Raw genomic sequence first — 20,950 nt, 5'->3', positions numbered from 1 at the left:
GTATAAAGACTTACAGAATTTTGAGTCAGTGCCATCAAAGCAGAGCGCTGTGCTGTATGGGGAACTGTCACTGCACTTATAATAGCTCATAAGATGTTCAGAAATGCAACAAATCTGAAAAAAAAAAGCCTCAGTTCTAATTCATTATGTTCGTATACTTAAAATAATCCATGCAGTGCTTAACAATCCTTTGCTCTTCCATAAACATGGTGTAATTTTGACATTTAAGCAAAAAGACTGCTCTGATTTATTTGCAGATTAAGTCGTATTTTTGCACTAAATGCTCAGCTGCTCTGCCCAACAGACCAAAGCATGACATTTGTTCATATATGGTTATTCTCAGTTAAAAGCTCTCTTCATCTGCCTGGAGGTTTATTAATAACTCATCACCATGGTATCACGGCATCTTAAGGAAAATAAAACACAGAGATAGTTGCTAGGCTCTCCAGCCTCTAGGGATAAAAGGGAATATTTCTTGAGGAAGACTGGAGAAACTCTTTTGGTGCATTTACTTATCACCCTTAAGGGTGAGGCTAAGCCAAGAGATGGCCCCCATACTGTGTTCTGAAAGCTGCAAGTATTGTAGACATCACTCAAACATGTCACCCATGATCCAATTCTCTGCATTAACAAATTAAAAACAAATATCCAGAAATCCAAACTCTAAGGAAAAAGAGATTGGGGTGAAAGAATTTCCGCAGCACTCCCATTTAACCCTCAAAAGGACTCTGCAGCCACATCACTGTTGCTCCCAATCATACTACCCACACTAAGCTGTTTGCTAACATGCACTGAACCCTACACTGCCATGCTGCAAACACATCTGACATCAGAGGGGAGAAACACGGAACAGGTCAATGACACATCCTCTACCCAGAAAGGCTTCAGCTGTTTCTCACAAGTATTTTCAAATGTACTGAATGTGAGAAGTGCAGCCCTTTACCTGTAACACCCAAACCCCATTGATACTGAGGGAGGAGATGTTCCCGTGGTTCTGACAGGTTTAAGCTCCAGAAGAAACAAGTAGTCTGCGCTCTTGTAAACATTATCTGCTTCAATATGTGAAGTCAGGTCTAAATATGCTAATGTCTTCAGAACACTAATACAGGGAAGCATCAAACTGAAATGCAGTAAAACACATATAGCAGACAGGGTTTGCTTGCAGATCCCACAAAAGAGACTTTTCAAAAAGCATGTACTGTCAAGGTTGCCACACTATTATTCCTGGAAAGAATGTGACTGCAAAGGAAAATCTGTAAAAACAACATGTATAATGCAGGGTACAAGTGTGCTTCCTACTTACAAATAACTACAGTATTGACAAAATGTTTTTTAAGGCCAAAAGGCAATGAAGTCAGAAGTCACACCTTTAGTTGGTATGCTACTCTGATGAAGTGTCTCATGAGCAGGAAAGCTTTACAGAATCATTACGTCTTCTGTCAGGGAGAAACATCCAGCCATGCAAACTCTCCAGTCTGCCCTCTGAGAGAGAGACAGTGAGTGATCACACCATTTCCTTCTCTCTTCCCTGATCAGACCAAAAAGCCAACATGGTTACAGAAAGAACCACTGGATGTGCCAGATTCATCTCCAGTGCCATCTCCTTGAAGTCACACTACTCATTCATTCCTTCACATGTGACATTAATCCAGCAAAAAGATCATGTGGCTCAAGGGGCAGAGAAGACCAGAAACACAGAGTCTTTCCCACTGAAGGGCTGGCACGACACAAAAAGCCAGCAGACCTGCCACACTCCCCCAGGGACGCTGCCATAGCTCAACACATTTCCTCTCAGAAGGGTTTTCACTCCTGTGTGCTATTTATTCAGTATTTTAGAAGAGGGGAAAGTGCTTTTTGTCACATATTTTTCGCACTCATATTACTGCATACTGAAGCAGAAGTCTGTCACCTCCATTAAGTAGAAGAGGGTGTATTTTGATCTCTCAGGTGGCCTCATGTTAAGTTTCAAGAGCAGTTAAGCACAGGAGGAGACTATTCCTCTTGTTCTTTGGCTGCTTAGCTAATTAGAGCAAGCAACAAGAAACCCGAAAATCTTTTTCTTTTTGCTGGATAGTTGTAGTTCTGAGAGGCAATGATTCTGGGATTGTGAAGCTGTGTGCTACTTAAGGTCCTCGTTAAGGGTGAAAAAGCATAGGTCAAGGTAAAAATGTCTGGAAACAAACAAACAAATCATCCTGATTTAACCCTGCCAGTCAGGGTGCATTTTGTCCATGTCTGTATCCAAAACATATATAAGTAATTCTATTTTCTAGAACAGCAATTGTTGATTGATGAGTCATCTTTCCTGTAAATTTATTTTTTTAAGTGATTTTGGCATTGTTCCTTGAAATTCCTCTCTGGCTATGTAATGGAAATTTTGACCTCACACTCTGGTTTCTTTAACATCACAGATACAGATATTATGAGTTTAGGAAGACCAAACAGTTGAATAAAGGATGCAATGTAGAAATCTGTAACTCGAAAAGAAAGCAAGCTATACTAAATAAACTTGCAAGTAAATATTTAGCTGTGTGGCCATACAGAAACTCATTTATTGTTATTAAGAATTCACGGGGAAGGCGGTTACTTCCCTCTTTTCTCTCCCAAAAGTGGTTAAAGTTGCTGGCAAGTGAAACTCACGAAAAGATATCAAAGTTTAGTTTTTCCTTATTAATTAGCAACTCCCCATATTACTGTTTCTAAAGCATACTGCAATTCGTAGTCAGAAAACACAAAGTAGAAAAATGTAAGCCAGAAGAGAGTAGAAAGAACACAAAAGCACAAAAGAATACATTCATGAGACATAATTATTGCAGAGGGTAGCATAACACTCTTCAGACTGCAACCACCACCATTAAGGGCTTTTCTTCCCTTTTTTCCCTCCATTTGGGGGCAATGGAGAAAGCACATGGTAGCTCAAAGTCTTCAGCTATGCTGAGTTCAAAACATATGACACGGAACTCAGAGTTCTGAACTACCTTAGTCCCACAAGAAGAATTGGATGGATCTTTATAGCAAGAAAAAAAAATTAACATATCTAAGAACTACTCTGATTGATCTAAAACATCATTTAATAAATAGAAGAGAATCTCCTTTTTCCACTCAGCCTGGATTCAGCTGGCAGGAAAACTCCACAGCAGAAACAGACAGTGCTGTAAGCACCTGCTGGAGCCTGGAGCCAGCATTTGCCATCAGTCAAATGCAAATCATCATCGTAAGCTAAATGTATGAAGTGGCACATTCATGGATCAGGAAGGCCAAGCCTCTTGAAAATAAATTCACATGCCTATCTTCCAGTTGTTAAGTGGAATGGTCAAGAGACGTGATAACATGAGCTTCAAATTATGCATTCTTGGAAAAACTCTAAACAAGATTTCTCAGATGACAACACTGTTATGGTCTCTGGTCATTCTTCATGGTCATGCCAGAGGGCATCCCACTCCATCCCACCCATGTTCAGCTTGCTCCACCAACCAATTTTCATTCAGGCTGAGCAAAAGGGACAGGATATTTGGGAATGAGCTCTACTAGCTTCTCTAACCACAGGGCAGCCCACAGCAATCACTTCAGAGGTTTCATTCAACACTGAACAACCTAAATGGCCAATTTAAGCCAGAAAGGTCACAGCAGATTTGAAGCTTTGAAGACAGTCTGTGCTCCTGCCCATCAACATGGCACTCTGAATGGAAACTGTGCACCCAACAGTAAATTAGCTCTGCCTAGGTAGGCTGGGACATTTGACTGTGCTGCTGGAACTCCAGACAGCTTTGCAGCTGCTTTGAAATTCATAGGAACATCTGTTCTCAGTCTGTTGATTTGAGGGAATGAGTTCATGTGACTTGTACAAGTGCGATGGCTGACTGATAAGGTTTCAGAAACCACTTGCGAAAAGATGCTACTGGAAACAAAACAAAAAAAATCAATGTTTTGTAACATTCTCAGCTCTTATCGTAACTTCAATGAGGTTGAGTTCTCAAAAGAAGACAGTAAAATTATTTGGTACTTACCTTTTCAGTCTCAACAATCAACACAACAGCTGGTAAAACTCTTTGTTATTTGCAAAAAACCCTCAACAAACCAACCTTCAGATTTTCATGTCAAGAACATCTAAAAAAAAACCAGCTCAAAGTTTCTGATAACAGGTAACAGCCAAGTTGAAACTGTTTCTGCATACATTAATGGCTCAGAGGTGGCTGTAGATTAGTAAAACAAAGCCTGTGACCTAGGGTGAAATACAAAATTTTAATACAAGCTAGTACAGACTCCCTTACATACAGTGGGTACAGAAGAGAAATGGCCAAAAGCTTTCTTATTACATTAATGCAATTTTAAGTAAAGCATTTTCAAATTCTCCGTATCATTCTCTTCAGCTTCATAGGCAAACTTCCACTGATGCAAACACAAGTCGATACTGGGGGAGATGGGTGTCTTTTCTAGTCACAAACATACAAACGTCATAAGAGTAGTTGGGCAGAACATGGGGAAAAATATTTAGCATCTGTGTAGTTCCTTCAGCTGCTAGGGAAACATCCACCAGATGTTCCTAGATGTTACCTCAGCTGCCTCCCAAACCACTATCACATCTGCTCTCTTCCTTATTGAATACCAGCAGTAACTGAACTAATGTTTCACTTAACTCATCTTTGTAAAATATTCTCAACACCCTTGCGGAACTCCTTTTTAAGGAGTTTTGCTACCCACAAAAAGCAATGTGAAAATCCCCTGTGATTACATGATTGAATTTCCTGAAATTCTCAAGTTATTTAATACATAGGGAATACCATCATTTATACAAAAGTATTATTCAAAGTGATGGTATCTTTTCATAAACACAAGTATTGAAACAGCAACAGAAATAATGGTCCACAGAAACTACCAGAATTAAGGAGAAAAAAGGGAGGAAAGAAATTCCATTGTTATTAAATGCTCCTCTTTATTAGGGACACCAAAATTCTTCCTCAAGACCTTCCTTATATACCTAGAACTGAAACTATTTCCTGTGTTCAGCTACTGAAAATCCCCTCTGCCTATCACCTTTGTGGTATGCAAGATTTGCTTACACTTAGCAGCAGTGGAAGTATTGCACTTGTATCCAATAGAGAAGAGGAAGGAACACAAAAAAACCCCAAACCACCAAAAAACCCCCATGCACAAAAAAAAACCCCAAACCATCAAACACAAAGAGAAAGACCACACAGATCAAAACGTCTTAACATTTTCTTTTCCGGAATTTTAAAAACTCAAACGTACACATACATAAGCAATATATAGCATCTGTGTATGATCTAAAATAATCCAAAAGGAAGTATCTTCATAAACTGTACACTAACAGTCTTATCTACTTGTCCAGTACATCTATTATTCTCAATGATCATAATTTCTAAAATGTGTAAGGAAGTAATGGTTACTTATTCCAAACTCTCTCAAGTTATTCTCTTTGTATTTTCAGCCCAAAACATTTTTCTAGTTATTTTCCAGGTATGCTGCACTATACTGCGTAATGTAGAGAAAAATACAATAAAGACATCAGAAAAGCAAAAAATGGACAAATCCATGTTACCAGTATACTCTAGCTGATACCCTGCATGACCCTGAACAAATCACTTAGCCACATTCCCACCAAAAATGGAGAGGGCTCCAGACTCTGAAAAATGACTGTCAGACCAAAAAATGTTTACAGAGCAGCTTGCAATCTTCAAACAGAGGGCTCTGCAAATGGAAAGTATTACAGCATGTGGGATGTTCTAGCCATGCGTTTAAAAAAAAACCCCAGAAGAGCAGAAAAAAGAACCTTCACAATCATGACTAGGCACATGTTCCAAACAGAAATGAAACTCCTGCTTCTCTCATATAGCTCTTTGATTTTTCATTATTTACACTTGATGAATACTATATCTATAACTAAGAAAAATAAATCAGAAGCTCATCCATAGCTGCTGAAATACTGTGCAAACTGCAGGTATGACAAGGTTCTTGGAAAGAGGCAGTATCTAGTACCAGATTTCATCCCTATAGCTAAAAGTTAAATTTCCGTTACCAAGGTATTTTCTGCAGGTTTCAGTCACATTTATAAATTAACGGATAAAAGGAAAATAAAAACAATGTGTGTCAGGTCAAGATGCAACAAAGCACATACCAACCATTGATTTGACAGATGGAATGAGAAGCTCTTGCCTTTTATTTGCATGTGAGAAATGAATATAACTCAATGTTTATTTGCAGATGAGAAATCAGGACACGTTTTTTTGCAGGAAGAGAGGGTATCGCTATTTGAAAGGAACCCAGAAAGTTTCTTTTTCTCCTCCTCCTTGGTAAAATTTGGATGAAGGAACAACGAAATCAAATGCCACTGTTTCCTAGTGAAATACTTGTTCAAGCAAACAAAGAAATACATTCATGATTACAAAGGGATCCATAAAACCAGCTCTACCTTGTTTCCAAAGGCATAGCATAAGCAAAGCAAAAGCCTACTATTTTCTGTGTAATTACTTTTTCTTACCAAAAACATCAGCTATACCTTTCATTCAACATGTAAACCTAAATAGATAACTGAAATAAGCTTTTTTTCTCCACGTGTGAAACTAACAATTAACCTCAATAATTAAAAGCATCAGAGTGCTGAACATCCATTGGTTTTCCCGAGCATTCGTCCATACTGAACATCTGACAGTGGTTTCAAAGAAATCTGGATTGAATAACATGATTCAGATGTGAAGAGACTGACAGTAAACAGCATTTTAGTACTGTTCAGTCATAAACCAGCGAGCTTTAGTACTGCATGTCCACATTAGGAAAAATGAAACGGATTCTTCCGAGAACAACATGCTGGATCTTTCACCCATGTGCCTGCATTTTCCCCGTGAAAACCAGGGGAAATTTGTTTTCCTGATTTCCCTTGTTCCTTACAGCCATACAGAACTGTGTAACTACCAAAAAAAAAAAAAAAAATTACAACTTTGCTTTTAAAATCTTAGAAAAAATTTTCATTACCCACTTTTGTAACTTTTAATAAAATCATTTTATGATGTTGCTGTTTTAAAAGAACAATGCTCACACAAGAACTAAAAACAAAGCCATAAAAGACTTTTCTCAAAGATTACTAAGTGGACTGGGTGGCCTATGACAATGCAAAAGCTACTCAGTGCAAGCACGTCCTGATGCTAGCATAAGTGATTGGCCTACCCATGGCAAGGAAGCAACTACAGAGCTCTGGGAAGAAAACATGAAACACAGTGACTCCTTTTATAAGGACCTTCCCTATGTCCCTTCAAATTCCTACAGGCAAGGGTCTTTTGGCAGTTTCCATAACAACTAAATCTTCTATAAAATCAACGAAAGAACGAACACTGTAACTAGACTCACCACATTTCTCAAGTTTTCTAGGCTATGGTGGACAGATGAATTTAAAAGATGCTTTAAAAGAAACTTCACAAATGCAAATATATATCACAACACACCATTAGCAGATGGTGATTACAAAATGTGTCTGAGGGAGGCACAGGTGTGCTTAATCACACAGTTCACAAGAAAAGACAGACTACTATGGATATGTTACCACGAGGCACAATTTCCAAAATTAAAAGCTGAAAATAGATTTCAGAATAGAATTTGAGCAGATTTGTCAAAACCAGCAAGACATGACAAAAAAAAAAGGCATGACTGTAGACTTGTCCTGTTCCTGTAATCTTTCTCTCGCTGTTATAGATGACAGACAGGACTAGGTGGCCAATGAATATATCTGCTTCTCAATGCTCAGTAGAAGCCAGATATAAAGATGTATACCCTTTCTCAAAAAGTCTATCCATGCGACTGCTGCTATGATCTGTTTATTACTTGATTTTTTAATAGCAATCCTTTTATTGTTAATGGATGTGGTTGATGCAAATCTTATCCACCACAGATACAGATTTATAAATTACTCTAAATTACCGTGCTGTAATGGGACAGCGTTGACATGAAACTCAGTGTAGGAATTTCCAGAGGCATGATGCCTAGAGCCAAAGTTTAATTTCAGCTCTGAAGCTGATTCCTTTTGCACCTTTAGGTTAATCACCTGCATTTCCTCCTCTCTAAATCTGCCTCCCAGGATGGTGCTGGAAGTTTACTTAATGAATGTGAATCATCTTAGCACTGCCTCCTGAAATCCAGATATAATCAATAACAAGCCAAAGCTTGGGCAAAAGTTGCATTTGAGGAAAAATGCGCCTTCCACTATGCCTGTCAGAAGTGGTCTCACAAAACACCAAAAGCAAAGCTGTGCTATTTTTATCTCTGCCAACAAGTGCAGCAGTCTGCCTTCAAGTGTGCAGCCACGGAAGCTGCTTAGCTCTCCTAGAGCCCCACTCTGACCTGTGGCATCACAGCTTCTCTGCTAACCAGCTCAAGCTACCAACGCAGACACTGCAGCCAGGTGATAATCTGTGTGCACCTGCCTTCACAGCCCCCAGATGCAGAGCAGAGACATCACTGGTTGTGAGCATGCAGCCTCTGCCAGGAGTCACCTTTCCTCAGAGGATATGTCTTTTTCCTACACACAGCCAAAGGGCAGGTCAACACCCCCCCAAACTTGCCTAGCTGCTTGTACGATCATTCTCTAGTCATTTTCACCGGAGACAGATCAGCACAGATGAGCTCCCTCAACATTTTTGGTTATTCTGAGCCTGCTAGTTTTGCCCAAAACAAGCCAGGGAACAATTGCAGCTGAGAAAGTGGGTATGAGAGGGCAGAATTTTGCAAGAGATGTCGTAAGTTCTTGTATGTGACCAGCACACCATTAATCAATGCCCAAGGACTTGTTCAAATTATGCAGCTGCCAGATGCATCCCTCCCTGTGTGATTCACAAGACTCCACAATCATGAGACTACCTGTGTCCACCAGATTTGATCACCTTCATCTCTCTGTTCAAGTACTTTTGTATGCTGTGACCCCAGTTGGTTTTGGCATCAGTATCAAGAAAATAATTTCAGGCATGTGCTCTTGAAAAGATTGGTTTTTTACATAACACTGAACAGCTTCATATTACAGAGCAAAAGGAAGGGGAAGCTACTGTAAATATTGTAACTGCAAAGTGTCATTAACTTTCCATCTCGTCAGCTCTTGGCAATTCCAGAGGTATCACAGCAGCCATGTTCATGTCCCACCTCCCTGTTTCTCATGACAGTCATCATCACCCCCTTAACTTTTTGGACCTAAGGATCACTTCAGCATACATTGCAGGCTAAAATCCTCACAGAGTATTTTCAGTTCTTAACTACAGAGCTGTGAGACAGCTTGTGGATGAACGTCCAGTTTTAGTGACGTGGGGGAATGATGGAGAAGCTGTTATTACTCTCAGAGGCAAGCTATTCCTTTAAGTTCCAAGACCAGTTTCTGCAAGTAAGTGTCAGGAGAAGAACTGCCAAAAAACGAAAAAAAACTTAGACCTGCATCAGTCATTTAATACACGGAAAAGCATTAAACTGCTGTCAGTCATAGGTTCCTCAAGGTCCGACTGTTTCTGTACCAAGTATATTGCCAGATCCACTAAAGAAACTGACAACAAAACCAACACACGTGCATGCATGTGCCCAGACACACACAGTACATGACAGCCACCTCACTCAGATCTCTGGGCAAGATCAATTTCAACTATGCTAATTACCATCCTGGAAAAGAGATTATATTCAGATTTGTAACTGATAATAAAAATAAGCCCAAACATATATTAACACAAGACAAAACATGAGTATCTTACAAGGGAATTATCTGAAACCTACCACTTAATTTCATTTCATCGGGAACAAGACAGGTGGTCTGCACATAAGCAAATGTTGGCTGTTTTTACTGGTGCTGTGTTACAATCAAGACATTACAGGCCCCTGTAACTGATAGCTAACCAGAGACCTAAGTGTTCAAAGAATTAATGCTTTCACCTTATTCTAGATGGTTAAGTTTAGTTTCAGTCGGCAATTCTGCCAGGTCAAAAAAGGAGTAGAAGAACTCAGACATCCAATCTTTCCACTCTACATATAATTCATTAGCAAACTCATACATGCTTCCCATCCATTTACATTCACTGGCACTGAAGCACCGAAAGGGTATGAACTCCTTTCCCCTTTTCCCTTGCAGCAACACTGTCTCCAAGCCTCATTACCTAAACCGAATATAGTTACAGGACAACTATGAGCAGTTACACATCTAAAACCAATATATTAGTCAACAGCTGATTATATTAAAAATGTGATACTCATTTGAGAATATCCTTATAAAAAAACCTAAGAAATCCCATGACTTTTTATGAGTCTTTTAAGCTGTAATCAATTTAGAGCATAGAAACTGAGTCAGCTGCTATATAATCACGGCTCCTCATGAGAAGTACAGCTTTGCAATGACTCAACGTGCATTGTTCTCAACCTGCATGAGCCTGAAACACTGCAATCACTACCAAGAGCAGCTCATGGCATCTTCCCACTAAAATCCACAGGAAGGTATTTTCACCTTCCCCTCCCAGTCAGATATTGCTTTGTTAGAAAATGGAGTCTGCCTTCCTTTGCCACAGCTACTGCCTTCCGAACACAATAGCCACCTTTGATATTGCTAGGTAACTAAGTGCCTCCAGTATAACTGTGACGCCTCCATGCCTTTATTCTTGTTCCCTCCCCAGTTTGCTGTCAGGCAATGGGGGCCTTGCATGAAGTAGTCTTGACACCTCCACAGAAAGACTCCCACAGCACCGAAATGCTGTTCTCCTCTTAATACGCTCAATGAGCTTGGCAGGAGAGATCATGCTCAGATCCAGCTTTCAGTTCTTCCTTCCTCCACGTTCTGGTGTGTGTTGGCCCTTTGCCCACAAGTCCAGACCAGGAATGTTGGTAGGAAGGGATGTTGCTCATTGCTGCAGAAGACCTCCTCTGTAAGGAAATGCAGAAATCCTCCTGTGCAAAGCTTCCTTTTGAATTTGGAACAGACCTTGGTTTAAGGAAAGGCAAATTTTCCTATTCAAATGGGAAATAAGCAGAAAATGCAACACATAAGAGTAAAAATTCATGTGCGTGAGAGTTCCCAGTCCTAGTAAATAATTATTACCTGCAGTAACAGGCAGTGCAGCTCCCACCTCTCTCCTTTTTGTGTGTGTGGTTGGGTTTTTTCCCTGCTTTCCCTTCCCCCTCTTTTTCTTTTTCTTCAATTATAGCATCAAAAGAAAATTAAGATCTTTTGGAGACAAAGTGAAGCATTCCTGCTCTGGAATGGCATCAGCATCTGGACACCTGGCAAGACATAGTTCAGTACCTGTTGTACCTATTTCTCAACCCTCCCGACAAGCAAGCATGAAGAGTCTTGCCTTTCTTCTTATTTACCAACAAGAATTAAAGCTGAGAGCGTTCAGTAGCCCATTTCAATAGGTTTTGTTCTGGTTACATTACAACAGATTGCTTTGATCTGGGGGGAGGAAGGAGGAGAGGAGCAGAGCACATCTTAAGTTCACAAAGCTAAAAGCCAAGATGCACAAAACTGAAGCATTCCAAAGTTAAAAATAATCGTCTTTAAACTGCAAGAGCAGAGCTGTAATTTTGAGCAGTACAGCATGACATCACGGTTTATGTGGGGCCAGCTCAATAAATCAAACTGTGCCTAATTAGAGATCATACTGCAAATCTACATTATTTGGATGAATAATTAAAACAGGACAGTCCATAACACAAGCCAGATATGTTTACTAAAATATGCTCTTTTCAAACTTTTATGTTCACTACTGCTCACAAAGCTTTCACATTTGGTAAATTATAGACCCCTAAGCTTTTATTTTAGGCTGACTTCACTTTCAAGGAATTCTTCAATTAACTTTACGTTGCTTCAAGCTCTTCATCCAATGAGAAAACAATCTGTGGTTTCTTGCCTCTCCCAGTGCCAATGGCTGCCCTCCATGTTTGACTAACAGACTTACTGTCTCTTTAGAGCCAGGATCTGTTTGTCTAAAATCAGCCTAGTTGTGACAGTGTTTTGACAAGTCCTCTATAAAAGGGGAACAAACTTTTGTGGGGGGTTAACTGCTAAGAATAATGAAGATTGTTCTCACAATCTCAACAGATAAGTGCCAAAATTAAGGAACATTCAGCAATACACCCTGAGCTGAAAGCCCTGACTACCTCAGTTGCCCTTCTTTCCCACCTACTCCAATTTTTCCAACTTCTACTTTTTTCAGTTGTTTTTCTAAAATGTGTGCTTTTTCTCAAATCCAAAAGCTATGACATACTCAAACATTTGTAGCATAAAAAAGCCCCCTGTACTAGCCAACATTACTATCTGTAAATGGTCAGGACGCCTCTGGAATTGTTGGAAATGCTGTGGAGATTTTGACTATCAGTTACTGGGTAGATAATTTAAAATCAAGAGCCAAAGAGTTTAATAAAAAGCATGAGCTGAACAAAAGGGATAAGACTCATTCCGAAACTGCACATTTTTCCTCCTAGAGCTGGAGAAATTTGTGTGAAACTTTTTAATCTCAGAAACAAAAAACAGGGGAGAGTTGGCAGCTCTCCTTCCTTTTCCCCTCTGATATTTGCCTTGGTAAATGGACCAACATACAGATGATTAAAGGAACTCTGAAGACAATGACTGAGAAGCAAAATGTTTGACACTCTCAACAAGAAAGGACTATACAAAAATAAGATATGTCTATTAGTGCCGTATTATGTTGTGCAAGTAATTTTTTTCTGCAGAATGTTACCTAAGCACTGATATGGAGAAAGTATCATTGACTTCTTAATACACAGATTTTTAGATTAAAAAATCCAGGGTTTTTTAAAGGAATCAAAACACATTAAACATTAAATGCACAGCATAGCAATATTTATACAGACATGACAAATGAGTCTCCCTCAACCACAGCCACCACGATCAGCATAACCTTAAATAGGAATGAACCTTCCAGACCTCAGTTTCAATTCTTTGTTACAATAAATATGCATCAAATGTGTACTTATTTAAAAAAAAAAATTTAGAACTTTCTTTGTGGCCAGAAATATTATGACTGACCTCTGTTAACTGCAAGCATTCAGAGCCATAGCCATTCCAATTCCCTTACATCCTCAGTGTGCAGCAACAGATTTCTCAGAAAAAAAACAACAACCCTGTAACTATTTGGACATACTTCTGAAAGCAAGAGTGAAAATTAAGAAAGCAGCCTTCCCAAAGAAGTATCTATTTTTGAAATGTATGCTTTTAAAACAGAATGCTTATGGAATGAACTACTTCAGTTCTCTTGTGTAAACTTGTACAGATTGTTTGCTATTGATCTTTTGAGTCATATTTTGGCAGTAAACTGGTATCCTTGTAGAAAATATAAGTACTGTAGAACAAGTGATGTAATCTACATCTATACTTTATTTTTTTTTAGTTACATTTATATTTGAAAAAAATAATCTGAACTGCATACTTCATTTCTTCCCTAGATTATGAGCTTTATGATATTGAAGACATTCAGAGGAGACAGTTCGTCTGTAGGAATGTGGCTCCTTTAAGTCATAGGAAAGAACTGAGATCAAAGAAAGTAGTGTTTCTATCTGTACTCAAATGTAGGTCTATTAACTTTTTTCTTAACTGAATGACATAAAGTGACTCTATAAAACCAGTACAAAACCTGATCTCAAGGAAGTGAAATCTAGGTTTTTTCCACAGTGTATTGTTCTTTTCCCCCTGCCCCCAAGCTACTGTCCATTCAGAAAACAACGCAAAGAGGAGAAAAAAGAAAATTGCACTGCAGCAAGGCTATCCACATAGCCAGGCTTGTGCTGTGTGTGCAGTATGTATAGAGGCACTGCATGCTGATGTGGCCCAGAGCACGGGCACAATGTCCAGGTTTCTGGTCCTTTGTGGAGTACAAAACACTGCATGGCAGTTGAACACAAGTGGAAAGAGCATATGGAGGTGGGTAGCTGATGGAATGAAACCAATGCAATACACCAGGCAGGTAATTAAAGCGCTCAGCCTCAAACTCTCAAATATGGAAATTCTTTAACCAACAAGAGATTGCCAGGAAAGGACAACAGTGAATGAGGGAAAGTACATAATCAAGACTGTGCACAGGACATGGAGCACAAGTGCTTTCTCCCTTTCCTCCTCTCACATTTCTCCCACTGAGAACCACTACCTAAAGGCATGAATCTCTTCTAAGTCTGATTACTCTAAAAATAAGAACTCGGTCAAGGCAGTGCATAGAGACCAAGTATAGGAATTCCACCTTTTAAGTCCTAGATCAATGTTTTCTTACCTCTCGGAAGCAGTGATTGATGGCAGCTTTCTCACATCTTTTCCTCACTCTCATGCCATCAAGTGCCACTACTTCTCTGCTCTACTGTCCTCGTCACACTGCTTCCCAGCTCTTTCTCACTGCCACCTGAGATCCAGTTTCATGGGGAGCCGTCAAGATAAGGACAAACACCATGCACCCACCCCTGGGAAACTACAGGCTTTTGTCCCTAGAAGCACAGCATCTCCAACTTTTCCTTCGAGAGATCTCTAATGGCCCTTCAGATAGAATGGCAAGGAAGGAGAATATTTAAGACTTGAGAAAAATTAAAATTAAACCAGCTTGCAGTGACTTTATTAGAGGCCGAAGCCCACGTAAAATCTGTTTGAATAATAAGCAAGAGATTTTTGCCTTACATTACACAAAGGATCAGATTAGATGACTACAGAGAGTCCTTCTAACTAAGTTGTGACAATACATATGCTAGAGAATTTTGAAGATCAGAGTTATTTCCCAGTATGAATTACATTATTTCTTGTTTTAGTTTTGATCTTCTAAAACCAGACAAACCCTAAAGGAATATTATGCACACAGTCGCCCAGAGCCTGTCTTTAGATACCGTGCAAATGACATACTTTCTGACCAAGGAGATAGCAATACCTCTGTTTCCATTAATTCTCTGTTAAGAATCACAGGATTGAAATTGTTGATTTCCAGCATTACCTCATGCTGGGCCTCTCACTGATTAATTAAAACTGTTTATGTATAGGAAAAAGGACAAAAAAGCAGAACCGCAGTAGTTTGAACCAAGAGCGTCCCTGATAAAAGAAATGGGCTGCTGTTCCCAACTCCCTTCCATAGGTTGATTGTGAATTGTAACCAGACAAGATCTCCTTTTTCAAGCTTCCAGAAACTGGCAAACATGCCTACTGCACAGGAAGTCATATTTATAGTTGCATTACTTTCCACAATAAACCAATTCTCCTACAATCAGAAGTTGTCTCTAGGCTTGCTAAATGAAAGATCTTTTCCCTTGAGATTGCAGCCTCTGAACAGAAAGCCTCTAAATCTACAGTTAGTGATGGCTGTGACAGGAAAAACACGGTCCAGTACAGCCCCCACATCATTATTACACACTAAAGACATACCAGGTTTTTTTATTTCAAAAAAGAAGAAACAACTCTGAAATCCTGGTATTGCAACATGTGTTAATTACCCTGTCGAATTACCATTTAATTTTCAGTGTGTGTTTAGCTGACCTTCTTTTTACTGTCTAGCTTGAAATTCTTCTTGGATGTAGACAGATAAAGAGCTTCTACTATATAAGCCTTATTGTATACTTGAGCAGGGCATTTGAACATGCAGGTATTCAACAAGAAATCTGAAGCAGTACACTGCTTCATTTAAGGGAAATATATTTCAAACTTCTCCAAATTACTACAGGTGACAGTTAATAAATTGCTTGTACATTTTGACTATCATCCTGCATATAGAAAATTATTAAGAAAAACCCAAACACCTACTTGAAATTTTCAAACTCCCTTCCAGCAACTGTATCAGAGTTTTTAGAAGCGCACAGCACTAGCTTTGGCCAAGAATTCCCCCTCCTCTCTTACATTCAGAGAAAAAGAATACCATTTTTTTAAGGAAGATAGATTAATACTTTACCCAAGCAGAAATTCTTCAAAACCAAAAACACACTGCAAAACTCATTCTTACCTAAAATTAGAAGAAAAGAGAGGGGAAAAGGTAAGATTAAGAATCATCCCTTGGAGCGTTACACCTTCAAAATAGAAAGAATTCCCAAACAAATCTAAAGTAAACAAGTTACAAGAGAACAGGAAAATGCAATTTCTTCGAAACAGTAATTAACCTTAGGAGGGAAACTACTATCAATATAAACAAATAAGTAATAAAGGAAACATTTTACCGAAGGGAAACCTGTCTTGAAGCAGCATGACAAGGGAATATAAAAACACTTGGACTGATGGTCTCTAAATGGGTCTCTAAAGAAAACTGGAGCAACTCTGTAGTAAGGATCATGCAGACACAAACTTCAAATGGGTAATTTTCCAGGTTTCAAAGAGGAGGCTGGATCACAGAAATTCAGAAACTTTTAAATACAGGACTCAAATTTAAACTGAATGCAATCTCATACTGTTGTCACACAGAAACAGGAGGATTTTGAAATATATCTACCAAGCTAAATTGCTTTTAAAATCATAGCTTTCCATGCCCAATCCTTGTTATTTATAAACAACTACAGCTAAAGTAAGCACAAGCAACATGGTGATTATTTCATTATATTAAATAGTAATCAGAAATGAGAAAATATGAAAAATCAGAAACTTGAACTTTCATCAGACGATGATGTTTTCAAAAATTTGCCTAAGGAACATGCATACAGAACTGAAAACAGATCTAACATTCAAAATGTAAAATCATTACTTTTAGATAAAAACTAATTCTCAAATCTGAAGTATTTTTATTTTCATTGCTTGCATTTCTTAAATAGTTGCAAGTGAGCAGTAGTCCTCTTGTATTTATTTCAATGGAAATAAGTTCACAGTGGTGTAAGAAAGTTATAAATAAAATAAATACCAAAAACAGAGGCATTTTTTATTTCAGAATTTAAATCAACTATCTGCAAGTAACAGCATTTCAGACTGTCCTTATTTGTTCTTGTTTATTACACTGGTGCCCTTTGTGGCTTCTTGTATTTTAGCAACTGGAACATACACAGTAAAGCTAGCAACACAACAGAAGTTTAGCAAAGGCAGACATAATTTGATTTAAAAAAAACACCACGGAAAAGAGCAAGCAGCTCTACAAACAGTGGAGCCAATGTGGTTTGGCTTCCCATGAACTTGTGTCTTATGGGGAGTTGAAAAAACATAAGTAGGTCCACAAGCTCACACCAAGATTTCTCTCTCCTACCTGGGAAGCCACTGGAATGAAATTTGCTAAAACTTACTATCATCAAATTCTGTTTCTCAGCTGATCCATCCCCACCACTGGGAATGACTGAAAAACAGATAAAAGTCCTTCTTGCCTAGAACAACAGGTCAGCGACAGAAGTATCAGATCCACTGCTTTTACACAGGTTCATTCCATTTTTAATAAGTGGCATTCAACTAAGAAAAAAACCTCTCTTCATATCTGAACCAGCTTCTAAAATACTATAGCAGTGGTAAGTTTTGTGACCTCTTGTTATCTTTTTCATGCATTTAGGAGACTCATTACAAGAGAAAAACCTTAATATGATATTAAAACAAATCCGCAGTCAGCACATTCCAATATTTACATTCAAGGGGGATTTAGTAAATTCAGAAATGGAAAATATTTGTTATAGTAATCTAAAAGACAATTACACCACCTCTGCCTCATCACCCGCACAAAGCGAGTTTTGTCCTACTGCTCCTGAAGAGATTTGGGAAATGGAAATTTCCAGTGCTAGAGAAGTGGCAGAAAATAACATGTACAAATTAAGGATGTCACAGGGTTGCACTCAGGAAGCTTAAAAAGGTTATCTCTGGAAACACCTTCTCAAATGGAAAAATGGTGGCGGCAGCAACCATGAGAGACGAGGGAAAATCGGGGCTATCTAAAAACAAGACAAACTCACCAAATCCCAAGAGGAAGTTTAGAGCAGGAATGAAGTAAGATCTCTGACGGCAACATAATGCACTTTTCTCATGTTGTTAAACCAAAGTGCAAGAGGGCACTGAGAAACCCTCTGAGTTACCCTGTCGCTATCTACCTGCAGGAGCTCAGACTAAGGGCTCCCACAGCGAGCCAGAAGTCAGGCAGCAACAACCCTGAAAGGGTTTTAAAGTACAGGCAGGCCACCAGCAAACCAGGAACAAAGGCTTTGCTTCTGAGAAAAACCTGACAGACGTAGAGCCTCAAACAAAATGCAAGAAATCCCATCACAGAGGTGCTGTCCAGGCACTTCTCAAAAGCCAGAGGAGCCAAAAGAAAGGCTCCAGGCACAGACCTCTGCACTGCTGCTCCACAGCATCACAAGCGTGGACCACCTCTCTTTGACAAGTGGTGCCTTCATGGCACAATCTTTAAGCATCCTGCTTACCCCCTCCAAGATCAGTTTCCTTCAGTTCCATTTATACTACTCAAGAGTGGGGTTTTTGTTTGTTTTGTTTATTTGGGCTTTTTTTTTTTAGTTTTTGCTTTGTTGTGGGTTTGTCTGTTTTTTTGTAATTTATTTTATTTTTAACTCTGAGATTCCCCATTTCCTTCTGGGATCTTGTAATATCAGACACTTGAACTGATGAATGGATACCAGGAACATCCAAAGCCTGAAAGCACATTGGAAAATGCATTTCTATGCACTTTCCCTGGAAGATAAGGTGCCAACACCCAAGTGAAATAGTTTGCTGCAGGCTTCCTATGGTGCTGGTACAACTAATGTACTAGCAAAGGCTACAGGAAGAAAGGCGTACACAGCAAAAATATAATACTAAATCTGCATTTTTTGGGGGACTTCAAAGGACTTTTTCTGAACATGTAAGACTCCAATGTTGTCCTTTTACATCCCCCTATGCATGGTGGGCTTTGGTCACACAGAAGATAACTACTGAAATACCAAGATGACCGTAGCAAGCCTTTGAGAAAGGTACCTAACTGCACGTGACCTTGGTGTTATCAGACAAGGTCCCTGAAGCTTGACAACACACCACAAATGGCAAACAAAGCACAGCATGTGCAAAAGGCACAGTACTCCTTAGATAAACCCAGATTTAAGTAGCCCAATAAATAAGACTGAGCTCCAGTTATAGCCATTTAACCACTTAGTTATTTTGGCTTGGTACATTTGTTATCTGGCTACCTGAGCCAGGACACTGCTGCCAACATCTGTTTCCTGCCTCTTGGGTCCTTCCTCAATCAGAGTTTCCTCTGGATTTGTGGGCTTGCCTGAGGCTGAGCCAGACAGAGCCTTGCAGGGCTGTTTGCTGCTTTGTGCAACAACAAGTAACCACAGCCTAATGAACTGGAGGGTGGTGATGTCCTGCCTCATAAACCTGCACAAGTGAAGGTACAAGTTTTATGGAACAGTTATTTTTTGCACTTCTACTTCATTCAGTGCCTTTCAATTTTGAAAAAAAAAAAAAAGATGTTTTAAAGCCTTGTTTGAATAATTTTCTAGTTGCAAGCATGAAAGAAGAGGGGTTTGGACAAAAAGCAAAAAATCAGTTCTACAGCCACGGCACTGGCTATTTCACCAGAATAAAACAAAAGCCATGAAAACCATTTCACTGCTCAAACTGAAAGACAGATTCTAGAAACACAGCTTACATAAAGGCACGTGTCAAACAATATGCTTATTTTTTGCCTAAACACTGACTCACTGAATAAAATCTATGTTACTCTTTTATATAAACAGTTCCTTTAAAAGCAGGAAAATTAAATACAGACAACATTAAGCTGAACATGAACTTTTGCCATTCCCATTTAGGCATCTGTGTAATTAAAATCAATAACTCCATTAGCATATGCTGCAATGTATGTAAAATGTGTTCACATAGCATTCAAAAACTTTTAGATATTTTAATGATATGTTTACAATAAGAATTTACTCACCTGGCACACCTTTTGAGATTAACAGATCATAGGACCTTTGTTTTCTTTAAGATATGTTTGCAAAATGTAATCAAAGTGCACATAAAATTTTATCTCAGGCATCAGTATAGACTTTATTAGAAGGAGTTGAGCCTTTTAGAACTAAGTTGCATTGATTTTGGGTTTTTTTTCTGGCTAATTATTCACTTTGACCATTCTTTTCTCTTAAGGCAATGTTATTTCCAAGAAATGTCCCTTTCCCACTTATCAAGGTTGTTTACATTCTACGCAAATGTTATGCTCTCAAGCTTTCATTTTTGAAAATGTCAGAAAGTAGAGGGGATGATGCTGTGCTTGTAAAAACATTCTTTATTAACAGAATGAGTCTCAAGGCATTTTAGGTTTCCCACAAGACATTTTTCTGTCTATCATTTTAGAACTTTTTCCCACACATTGTGTTCCCAATATAGGCTTTGGCAGGTTGTGAGATACAGGCTAGCTGGAAAACGATAGCCTGCTTTCAGCATTTTCTTGTACAGTTCAACATTGAGCACTTTTTGCACAAGATAATTCAGAGAGCAGCTCATACAGAGAAAAGGCGACAGTTTCAGCTGAGGAAAGCCAAAGTCCTGAAGGATGCCAAAGGATTTGTGACAGTTCTACAGAGAAAACAAAGGAATCTTGAAAAACTAATCAGCATTACTTGAAAATTCTACACTGACTTCATTCGGGTCTTTTAAAAGAGATTTGAGAACACGTGACAGTTAAAGGACACACATACACAAATAGCAGAATAATATTTGTTGTTCTGCAGGTACACTGAGCCAGCCCTCAGTAAGGGAATGACCAAGGCTTCAAAGAGTTTCAGAGAACATGCCTATGTTTTCATATCAGTAAGATGAATTTCCCAAATGCTTCATTAAGGAATTAGTAGGTGAACCAAATCTGATGGGAACTCTTGCACTTGCAGCCCAAGGAAGTTTCAAAAGCTGGAGACAGCAGCACAAACTTGCTGTTTGTATTTTGTAAGCTTTTATCTGTACAAAGACACAAGAAGAAACAGGAGACTTTACTGACAGACAGCAACTGACTCACGGTCCTATTGCAAAGCTCACTAATGTCAAAACACTATCACTGTTAAAGCC

The 20,950-nt window shown here is 38.9% G+C and overlaps 1 protein-coding gene across 7 annotated transcripts in view; it reads right to left on the bottom strand.

Annotated features, from left to right (window-relative positions):
- The window catches only part of CMSS1 (cms1 ribosomal small subunit homolog), a 221,130-nt gene that overhangs the window by 91,478 nt on the left and 108,702 nt on the right, over positions 1-20,950 (bottom strand). Inside the window, exon 2 of one of the 7 annotated variants that reach the window (XM_066175203.1) lies at positions 15,897-15,947. The exons of the other annotated variants lie outside the window; for them this stretch is intronic. Within the exon in view, the coding sequence (XP_066031300.1) occupies positions 15,897-15,947 (51 nt within the window). The remainder of the gene's footprint in view (positions 1-15,896; positions 15,948-20,950) is intronic. 7 annotated transcript variants of the gene reach the window in all.

Source organism: Chamaea fasciata, unplaced genomic scaffold (genome assembly GCF_029207755.1).
Source record: "Chamaea fasciata isolate MVZ Bird 193981 ecotype frontalis unplaced genomic scaffold, bChaFas1.0.hap1 SCAF_2, whole genome shotgun sequence".
NCBI lineage: Eukaryota > Metazoa > Chordata > Aves > Passeriformes > Sylviidae > Chamaea > Chamaea fasciata.
This window is presented reverse-complemented; position numbering and strand designations above follow the sequence as displayed.